Genomic DNA, 11,334 nt, shown 5'->3' on the forward strand with positions numbered 1-11,334 from the left:
TAAATGTGAAATTCTATACCATTAGGAGAAAAATAGAAACTTCAAAGGTATATTTCATATTCATTTTGTCGTATCATATGATATTTGACCCAAAACGGTTGGCGAGACAGGAAAGTATTTTCAAATATTTTCTAAATCCTACCCCTACCTATGTTATATAGGTAAAGATATGTTCCTATTTTGTTTTTGTTTTTTCCGCTTTGTGTTTGTCTGTTAGCAAGTTGACTTGAGATTCAACGGGTGAAATTTAATTGAAAACTTTGGGAAAATTCTCTTTTTATGGTAATTTACCAGATATTTGTTAAACATCTGTTTGTCATCTCCTCTACTGTATATAAAGAGCAAGTCTCTCTCTCTCTCTCTCTCTCTCTCTCTCTATATATATATATATATATATATATATATATATATATATATATATATATATATATACTGTATATATACACACACAACAACATCATCAACAGCAAATGCAACCGTTTTTTCTCCACTGCAGGACAATTGCCTCAGCCATGTCTTTAGTCATATCCGGGGTTTGGTCATTCTCATCACCACGTTGGCCACTGCAGATTGTTGATGGTGGGAGACTCTAGTCTGATTGCTCAGAGCAAACCAACCTAGTATAGTTAGCCCTGTCTATTACAGCTTTGCTGATCATGGCGATACACAAACCCTTTCACCACGTTAAGGTATTCCCACTCAAAAAGGATATGTATATAAATATCTATATATATATATACATATATATATATATATATATATATATATATATATATATATATATATATATATATATATATATATATAAACAAAATTTCTTGTCATGCTGAGCGGTAACCACTGGGAAAGGACAATGTTCCTCAAATTGCCCAAACTGCCATGTTGTTTTGGGTAAGGGTTGAATCTGTGTGTATGCATATCTATCTAAATATGTAGCCGTCATTCATGACGGGTCGCATACACTGATGAGTATTTAACTATTTCTAGCCATGGAAATCATGTAAAATATCCACCAAAAATGGTTTCTAGTTGCACCTACATTTTCCTTTTCTTCTTTGCTTCCTCTGCAACTTTTGTTTTATAACCTGGTGTCCAATCTCTTACTTGTAAAGTCATTTGGGCAAATGCGGTGTTTCCCCCAATTGCACATTAGCGCTGAGTGGTCCCCTGCACTCCGTGGCTGGGCCATATGGCCAAAATTAGATTAATCCATCAAATGTTACCATATGGAGGAATTCACTAGGTCCTCATTTGGATCATCCCGGGCAATCCAAACTTGGTAAGTTGTCATCTAACTGTACAAGAACTTCACTGTATTAAACTTTTGTGTTTGGAAGGTTCTGAAGATTGGAGCTACCACACAGAAGCCGAACTAACAAAATCTGAAGTACTTTGCTCTTAATATAACTTTACTAAATTATGTCGACGCTGAATAGTTTAATTGGTTTTAATGGCCTATATTTTATAAATCTAATCCATAGTAATGCAACTCGTCAGTATCTAGAGTTTTTAAAGGTGATACGACGGTGTTGTCACATTGATGGTGATATGGTAACACCCTGACATCATACACACAAGTTGAGAATCATTAGATCGTTTATTTCCAGTCGTGAATCCCTTCAGATCTGCTCAATCGGTGAATTTTGAATGCAGATTTGTTTGGATTTGTTCTTTAACTCTGCCAAACTATATTTTTGTTGGTCCCCTGGTAGATACGAAATTGTACATAAAGACGCTGTGTAGGTTTTTGTAATGGAGATAGGTTGATGTCGATTCTGATTACAAAACCAGAATTAGACAGAGGTTGTAAAACCTATTCCAAACAATATTTTCGCTCTATTAAGTCTTGCTGGCTGAGTGAAATTGTTCTATTCTTAACTTTGCTGGTGGAAGAATTCAAGAGTTTTTCTCGCTGAGGACTTAAGTATACTGGAGAACGTGGCTCTGAGTACCCTCCCTCCTGGGAAGAGTATCGAAATTCGAATATAGTTTTAGCTCTTTTCCCTGTTGCGAAATGTAAATCAGGTTGTAAGGGGTTTGGTTGGGTTAATTGGGTCTAACCCAAAGGTCGTCAGTGTTAGGCTCTTCGTAATTAGATTTGAATCTTCTAATTTAGGGTAGCAGTGTTTGTTCATGTGCATCCTGTTTAACTGGTTTGTTAGGATTAAGCTAATTTCTCCCCATATTCTATCGATGAAATAATTTAGAATATATGAAATTATATACATATTCTGGCGTTTAGATAGACGACATATACATCCAGGCAATGTCCTTGATTACATCTGCACCAAAAGTCTATCACCACATGTAGTTTTAATAATCTTGGAGGTTTCTGCCCAGATAAAAATGTTTTCCATTTTGAATCATCATGTTTATAAACAATATTTTTTTTCGTCATAAACGTATTTGAATAATAAAATTACAAAGGTATATATACAATTTGTATTATGTAAATTCGATCTTAAAAGCCGCGATTTTTATTCTTCCGCCTCTGGCGAAGTTACGTTTGGTGACATTTTCGTTTTGTTTCTATTCATGTCCCTTTCGTATCTACGATTAAAGCCGCAAAGTTTCCTTGTCAGAGTATATTGCAGGAATAAAAGTTCCCTTTTTCGATCTAAACATTTTTATTTTAGGATTTTCCGCTAGACTCATAAAGTACTTTTTTTATTTTCAACAAAAGTTTTCTTATTACTTAGATGAGAAATGATTATTTAAAGATATAACAAGAGCAATCAGAGATTTCAGAAATCAGCCAATGAAGATTGTCATAATTTTATATCTTGGCCTTGATTGAGTCTACTGAATAATAATAACAACCAGAATCGCAATCTGGATCCAGATCACCTTCAAAATTCAATGAATTCTTCCAGATTATACTACCTGTCAGCTATAAAAATTTGGGGGAAAATCTGGCAAGAAGTGTTGACGTAATCCTGCTAACAGATAAACAGATAATGAGTAATTAAGTAGATAAACGCAGGTCATTTTATAACCTCCTTGGTGGAGGCAACAATAATGAGTTTCATTATTCATTGCATACACGAATCATTTAGAGAAACCGAGGAAATCCTCGTCAATATTTTATTTTATTCGTAACCAGATTTAAACAAAATGGAAAGGCGTGGTCATGAGAGGCCATGAGTCTCCTTGTCAGATTCAAAGAACATTTTGGGTCACGATAGAAACAAAGCCAGGATAGAAACAATGCTCAGTGACATGATAAAAAAGAACAGTATCCGTGGAACAAAAAATCTCATTTTGTGTAACAATGGACATCGAACAACAAAGGCTTTGCTAAAGGATTTTCCTAACCAGAATTATATGAAGCAGAAAATGGAAGTTTGTATGTTTCAAGACAGTCGATATTTGTTCGATTTTAATAGTTGTTTAATGGTGTTTTTGTTTTGTTTTTATTGGTGCTATTGCTAATTGAGCATTTTTGCCCGTCAGTTGTGTGTGTGTGTGTGAGAGAGAGAGAGAGAGAGAGAGAGAGAGAGAGAGAGAGAGAGAGAGAGAGAGAGAGAGAGAGAAAACTCGGGCAATTGCTAGGGGAGGGGTGCAAATAGTGTCTCTTGTTGCCTTGTACCTGAAATTACTCCAACCTTCAATATCCTTTATAATTTCAGGAGGTAAGAGCTAACATGCGGTGACCATTTATATACCCATAAAACATCTCTTTTTGAAGCAGTTGAAGAAAAAAATTAGAAACTCTGTACTTCAACTGCGAATTGCTTTTCGGAGATCCCATTCTTCCTGTGTTTCAATGGAATTTTATATCAGTGTTAAAAGAAAGTAACTTGTATATCTTTTGAAATTGTTGGTATTCATTGTGGTGCTTTGTTAGTCACTTTTTCTTTGCTGCATTATTTCAAAAATATTTCTTCCTTAGAATTTTGAAGAATCTAAAATAACACGTTGACCTTGCCTTCTGCCATTCAGTAGTTATTATTAAACCATATATGTTCAGACACTTTATTGATAGAAATTGGCGGTAAATTTGATTATACATCGAATAGCCTATATTCTTATTGAACGCGTTAAATTGTAATTACTTTATGAATCGATGACACTTTATTTTTTATAAAATCCTCCCTCCCCCCCCCCACACACACACATATATATATATATATATATATATATATATATATATATATATATATATATATATATATATATATATATATATATATATATATGTATATATATATATATATATATATATATATATATACACAGTATATACATGTGTGTGTGTTTTTGTGTAAAAATACATACATATATGAATATGTTTATATATTTTTATCCTGAAGTTACAAATGAATAATGTACGGAAGTACTTGGCGTAGGTCATGTTATCTTCATATTTCCAATGTTGTCATATATATATATATATATATATATATATATATATATATATATATATATATATATATATATATATATACACACACACACATATACATATACATGCACAAAACCAGGCACAGGGTTTGCTGTAATATTCATGTACATATATATAATATGATTGAGGGTATTTTTACCCAATTACAGTAAACCATTTTTTTATTTATTTAAAGAACGGCATCAATATATAGTTTTTACATTTGTTATCGTTTTGTCTGACTCGTTCATTATGATTTTTCTTAGTTTTTTTTTTCTTTTTTTATTTATGGATTTCCTCATCTGTACTTAGTTGGTCATTTTTTAATTATTCGTTTATTAATTCACATTTTCTATTTGTTTGTTTTGAGACTTTTAATCTTTTTATCTTAAGTGGTGGCCTACGTAGTAATGTCCCTGACTGGGGTTCGAGTCCTGCTCAAACTCGTTAGTTTCTTTGGTTGCTTTAACCTCACCATCCTTGTGAGCTAAGGATTCGAGGTTGGGAGAACCTATAGGTCTATCTGCCGAGTCATCAGCAGCCACTGCCTAGCCCTCCTTGCTCCTAGGTTGGGTGGAGAGGGACATTAGCGCAGGTCATAATATATGGTCAATCCAAAGGTATTGTCCTGCTTGATAGAGCTATGTCACTATACCTTGACTCTGCCATTCATGAGCGGCCTTTAAACCTCCTGATCGTGCCCTTTTTTTTCACTTCGAACTTCAAGTCTCCAAGAAAAATGATCCATCACATTTTCTTTCACTTGGTCGAAGTTTAGGTCAAACTTATGTAAAGTTTCAACGAATTTTGTTAACTCGAAAGAAGGAAAAAGTTAACGAGGTTCTCGAACTCCAGCTCTCAACTTATTGACTTTTGTACTGTAATAGAATCACGAGTCTTAATGTGTATAATACATTGGTTATTTGATAACATATTTAATTACGTAGATTCATCCACTTTAGAATATATTATGGAAACGCGTAAAGTGGAAGTCTTTGATATTTGTAGAAAGCCACTAGTATTTTACTGTTCAAGGCAGCTCGTAATTTTTACTAATATCAAATCAATTTAATTGTAACAGGCTAGTTTTTTTGGTGTTATTTATTCAAGAAGTGATAATGATGAATCTTTTTAGCATATTGAAAGTTTTTTTAATATTTGAAACTTGTCTGGACAATTATTTCAATAGCGCTTTTTAAATGCTTTTTGAAAAGTTTGAGGAACTTATTGGATGATGCAAGTTGAGGAGAATTGCATTAATGGAATGGTGTTAAATTACAAAGGTCAAATTTTCCGCTTTCTATTCCTTTCATTATACTGACCACTAATGTACTGATCACCAGGCACACAATGATTTATCCTCACTCTTCACTAAAGGGACTAACATACCTTACTTATAACTGTTATTAGTAAGGTCATTCTCTTTACTATTGCAGATTTTACAGGCAAATTCAGCATATTGTTCAATTTTTGTGAACCTATAAATTATCAAAATAATAATGAAAACGGGTCTTTGCTAAACTTATCGAAGAAAATAACATTTTATGCTTTCTTTAATTTGCGGTTATGCTTTTGATATTAGAATTTAAAACAGATCTTTCTATGCCCTGAGTATTCCTCTAGTTATATATCATAATAATAGTTTTTTTCCATCTAAAATAAATATATGATTACACCATTCTTTTTTGTGATACTTTCCAAATCAAATTTGTTCCAACACGAATACTTACCTCGAACTACTTTCTTAGGAGTTACCTGTAATCTCCTCTCTACCGACCAGAGTTTTGTGTAGGGTACCCTCAATCCCGTTTTCTATGGAGGCCTACCCCGGCATTAAAGAATGTGCCCCGAGGGTAGGCTTTGCACTAGGTCGATGTCCGCTTGGGTCGATATCGCCAGTAAGTTCTCTGGTCGCGACGTGTCACCACGTCGCTCTCGTTCTCTATCGATCCTTTGTGTGCGTTGTGTGTGTCCCACGTGTTTCCCGTGTGGTAACTTGTGTTCCTGTGTACTGATCCCTGGTGTTCCTGTGTGTTCACCTTCCACCCTTGTGCTTCCCCAGTGTATTCCGTGATTCCTTGCGTTCCTGTGTCTTGCGTTTGTGCATTATGGAGCAAATTAGCCGTTGTCCTGGGCCTAGAGCCGGTAAATCGTGTGGAGCGTTCCTCTCCAAGCCTGAAGTGGACCCTCACTCCCTTTGCTCCTCCTGTAGGGGAAAGGTTTGTTCATCATCGGATACGTGCCCCGATTGTGTAGGTTGGAGTGATATCCAGTGGGTACGTTACGGAACAAGAAAAGGGAAAATCGTCGAAACGTTCACCCAGGAAGGCTAGTGTTACTTCGCCGCTACCGTCACCCAGTGAACGGTCCGACGGGGCCTCTGTTTCGCCGTCCCCTACCCAGAGTAGGGGCCGAGGTAAGTCCATCGTGGGGAAAGAACCGAGCGATCTTCCCCAAGAATCTAGTGATGTGCAGTGGGGGTTGCGGGTCCTTCTCGGGCTAGTGAAGAGCCCAGCAGTGCGTCTGGAGACTCGGCCCTTGTGCTCGGGGGGCATGTGTCCTCCGATGACCCCTTGTGGGGTAGTAACGTTGTGTCTGTGTCTTCGCCCCCTTCGTGGGCCTGTGTTTCAGGGTCTTCGGCAGGCGGCGACAACCAGGGTAAGTTAGGTTCTGCAGGGAGTGATGCCTTCGGTTGGAAACTTCCTAAGACACCAGGTAGGTCCCCTTTGCGGATGGAAGAGGGCCTGGATCCCTGGTTTCCTGGCGTTGGGCGTCAAACCTCGTTCCCAACCCGGCTCACGGAAGTTCCCGAAGAATTCCTACAACCTTCTACCTATGGCACTCAACGAGTCACGAAGTCCCCCACGGTCCCCGCTCCCTCCCGCCGTACGGTAAGTGCAGTGTCGTCGGGCTTTTCAGAGGAGTATTACTCGTCGGGGGAAGACGCCAGGAGGAAACATCGCCGTCGGAGGGAGTGGTCCAGGAGCAGGCGTTCCCGTTCAAGATCGCGCTCCAGATACAGCAGGAAACGCTTCCGCTCTCCAAGACGAAAATACAGAAGGAGTAGGTCACCGGATGGCGATTGGGTCTTCGTACCCCGTGAAGCAGAGGTATGCTGTTCCCCGGACCGCCGGTCCAAGGAGTTCTCGCCAAGGAGACCTCCCTCCAAGCACGGTTTTGACCCTCGCAGGCAAGTTCGCGAGAAGGACTCTACAGGCAGGCATAAGACCGCGAAGCCTCCGGTTCACCCTGCCCAGCGGGGGGAACCGCGCTTCCTTTCGGGCAGCCTGGCCGAACCAGCCTAGCTGGTGCGGCCCTCGGGTCGGAAGGAATGGTTCCCGCTGTCGGGTCAGCCCACGGGAGCAGCGTCCTCGTCCCCCAGAGACCTTGAGCGGACGCTAGTCCTCGCTGGGTCGACGATGCCTGCGCTAACCCCCACCCCTGGTGCGGAAGCCTCCGCCGAAGAAGTCCAGTACCTCGGTAGGGCAGCGCCCCTTGCATCAAGAACAAGGCGTCCGGTGGGTGTGCCCGGTGACCAGGCTCCCCGCGCTCAAGCCGAGGCCTCGGCTGACGGTAGGGAGGGTTCCCCGACGGAGGACTCGGCCTATAGAAGGGTGATTGTCCTTATCAGGAGGCATCATAAAATTGAAGAACCTGCAGCTACCGACGAGGACTACTGGGTCCAACCTTATACGGTTAATGCAGGCCCCTACCCAGCCTAAGACCTCTCTGGCTCTCCCTCTAGCCCGGGATCTTGTCTTAGGGCAAGAATACATAGACAAAGTGGTGGCTAGTAATGCCGAGGCCCCCAAAACTCAGAGTTCTTCAAAATTACTCCAGAGGCTCAAGACTCAGGGCAAGGTATATGTACCGGAAGGGCGTCGACCAGGCCCCTGCAAAGTAGAACCTTCCCTTGACATCCTGGGTCAGGGCGTCTCGGAGGATAGAGCCTCTTCGGCCCCAGTTTGTTTTTCTCCATCGGAAGCCGCCATGATGGAAGAAATGTCGAGGGCCCTGGTGCACGTCTCCTCTTGGCTGGACTGGTGGGCTTCCACCTTAGTAGGGGTGCAAGCCACGTTTGACCCCACGGACCCGGAACAGCAGAACCTCCTGAGGGAACTTATTACCTCCGGGGGCAAGACCCTAAAGTTCCTAACGTACCAGTCTCTCGCCTTGACAGCGAATTGGGTACTCCGCAAGAGAGACACCATCCTGGCTAAGGTGTCCCGAAAGGTCCCAGACAGGGAAGCACGGGCCATGAGGAGCCTGCCCTTGTGGGGTGACTCCTTGTTCCCCTTAAAAGACTTAGAGACCATTATGGAGAAGGTGTTGAAGAGGAAGGATTTAAGCACCCCCAGGCCTACGCCTACAAGGAGACCGCCCTACAAGAGGTCGGTCTCAGACAGTGCCGCGACGGCTCAGGCCTCCCCCAGCATGACGAGGAGAAAAGCTCCTTCTTCCTCCTGGTCCTCAGTGCCTCAGCTCCCCCGTAGGGGGGCCCCAGCATCTTCAGCCTCCTTTAGGACAGGTTATTCTGCCTCCAGGAGAGGCCGTTCAGGCCGCTCCTCCAGAAGGAGATAGAGTGAGAGGCCCCCTATCCCCGCCCAAGCCTCGGGTTGGGGGATGCCTCAGACTATTTTGGCAAGCATGGAAGGCTCACGGAGCGGAGCCCTGGACAGTATCCATACTGAAGGAGGGCTACAGGTTACCATTCTTAGCAGAACCACCCCCTCTAATCCCGGCCAGCCGGGCGGAGTGGCTGGCTCCCAAGGACCCGTTGAAGAAGACCGCCCTTCAAGAGGAAGTGTCCTCCATGTTGGAGAAGGGCGCCATGGAAGAAATTCTACACCCAGGCCCGGGTTTCTACAGTCGCCTGTTCCTGGTAGAAAAGGCGACGGGGAGGTGGAGGCCGGTTATAGATCTGTCGGCTCTCAACAAGTTCATAAAGAAGACAGACTTCAAAATGGACACTCCAAAGTCAGTCCTACTGTACTTGAGGGAGAAAGATTACATGATGACTATAGACCTCAAGGACGCCTACTTTCAAATTCCGGTCCACCCCTCGAGTCGAAAGTTTCTCCGGGTCAAATGGGGTTCCCAGATCCTGCAATTCAAGACCCTTTGCTTTGGATTGTCAACAACGCCCCAGGTGTTCACGAGAGTCTTCACGACTGTCTCAGTGTGGGGTCACGAACGAGGCATTCGCCTCATCCGATACCTGGACGACTGGTTGCTTCTTTCCTACTCGAAGGACCTCTTGAAGGAACAAGGGATGAAACCCTCCAGTTTTGCAAGGATCTGGGCATCGTGATCAACCCGGAAAAATCAAACCTATCCCCATCCACCAGAATGACCTACTTGGGAATGACTCTAGATACCAATTTGGGAAAAGCCTTCCCTTCAGAAGACAGAATAAACAATATCATGGAAATCATTCGGCCGTTCCTATCGGGGCGCCCCAGGAGAGCAAAGGACTGGCAAAGACTGATAGGGCACCTGGTGTCGTTGGAGAAACTGGTTCCCCAGGGGAGAATCAGACTCAGAGCCGTGCAATGGAACCTGAAGAACCTCTGGTGCCAACTGGACTCGCAACAAGTACTAATCCCAGTTCTACCAAACACGAGTCCCTCCCTGGAATGGTGGCATTGCCGGTCGTACTCACTCAAGGGGATGCCCTTCGCGAACGACCCCCCCGAGTTACTACTGTTCACAGACGCCTCCAACCAGGGATGGGGAGCCCATCTCCTCGACGAGACAGCGCGAGGAACCTGGATAGACGGGGAAAAGGAACTCCACATCAATTTTCTAGAGTTGAAGGCAGTCCAGAAGGCTTGCCTACACTTCGCATATTTACTAAGGGGAAACACCGTGGCGTTGATGTGCGACAACGCCACGGTAGTAGCATACATAAAGAAGCAAGGAGGTTTGAAGTCAAGGGAGTTGTGCGATCTCACCATAAAGATTCTAGATTGGGCAGAAGAGAACCAGGTTGTGTTGTTAGCAAGGTTCATTCCCGGGAAGAAAAACGTGCTGGCCGACGGTCTCAGCAGGGTGGGCCAAATAGTAGGGACAGAGTGGTCCCTCCTCCCAGAAGTAGCCAAGCTCATCATCCAACGTTGGGGTTCCCCGGTGATGGACCTCTTTGCAACCAAACTGAATGCCCAACTCCCCGTATATTGTTCTCCTGTACCAGATCCGAAGGCAGCCTTGGAGGACGCCTTTCAGCACAGGTGGGACAACCTAGACGTGTACGCTTTTCCCCCCTTCACGTTGATAAGACAAGTGCTCAACAGAGTAAGGACGGCCCGAAACTTAAAGATGACTTTGGTAGCGCCCTGGTGGCCGGAGAGAGAGCGGTTCGCAGACCTAAAAGACCTGGCGAGTCAACCTCCGTGGCCTCTACCCGACAGGTCAGACCTTTTACATCAACCACATTTTCTCAGACTTCACGACAACCCACAGTCCCTACGTCTTCACGCCTGGAGGCTATCGAGCGACTCCTGAAGAAGGAAGGGTATTCTTCAGCCACTGCTAAGAGAATGTTGCTATACCTGAGAAGGTCTTCAGCTGCGGTCTACCAAGCTAAGTGGGCACATAAAGCCCCTCAATGCCTCTGTCCCAGACATAGTGGATTTTCTGGTATATCTCAGAGACAAAATGGGAATGTCAATCCCAGCCATAAAAGGGGTACGGGCCGCCTTAGGCGAAGTCTTCCTCCTGAAGGGCATCGACCTGGGGTCCTCTAGGCACATCGCGATGCTTGTCAAGAGCTTCGAGCAGTCCTGCCCCCCACAAGCAGGTAGGGTGCCCCAGTGGGACTTAGCTAAGGTCCTGAAGATGTTGAGTGGCCCCCCCTTTGAACCTTTGAAAGATATCGTGGACAGGGATCTCACTCTCAAGGCAGTCTTCTTGCTGGCCTTGGCGTCCGCTAAGAGAGTAGGTGAGATCCA

At 43.4% G+C, this 11,334-nt stretch overlaps 1 protein-coding gene across 1 annotated transcript; it reads left to right on the forward strand.

Annotated features, from left to right (window-relative positions):
* Nucleotides 1-7,116: 7,116 nt before the first annotated feature.
* LOC137638888 (serine/arginine-rich splicing factor 2-like) lies at nt 7,117-7,689 on the forward strand. Its single transcript, XM_068371294.1, has one exon. The coding sequence runs from the start codon at nt 7,117-7,119 to the stop codon at nt 7,687-7,689; it is 573 nt and encodes a 190-aa protein (XP_068227395.1).
* Nucleotides 7,690-11,334: the final 3,645 nt, after the last annotated feature.

Source organism: Palaemon carinicauda, chromosome 3 (assembly GCF_036898095.1).
Source record: "Palaemon carinicauda isolate YSFRI2023 chromosome 3, ASM3689809v2, whole genome shotgun sequence".
NCBI lineage: Eukaryota > Metazoa > Arthropoda > Malacostraca > Decapoda > Palaemonidae > Palaemon > Palaemon carinicauda.

Bases quoted from the DNA above. Each gene is read 5' to 3' on its own strand.
- LOC137638888 (XM_068371294.1), top strand. From the start codon at position 7,117: ATGGAAGAGGGCCTGGATCCCTGGTTTCCTGGCGTTGGGCGTCAAACC.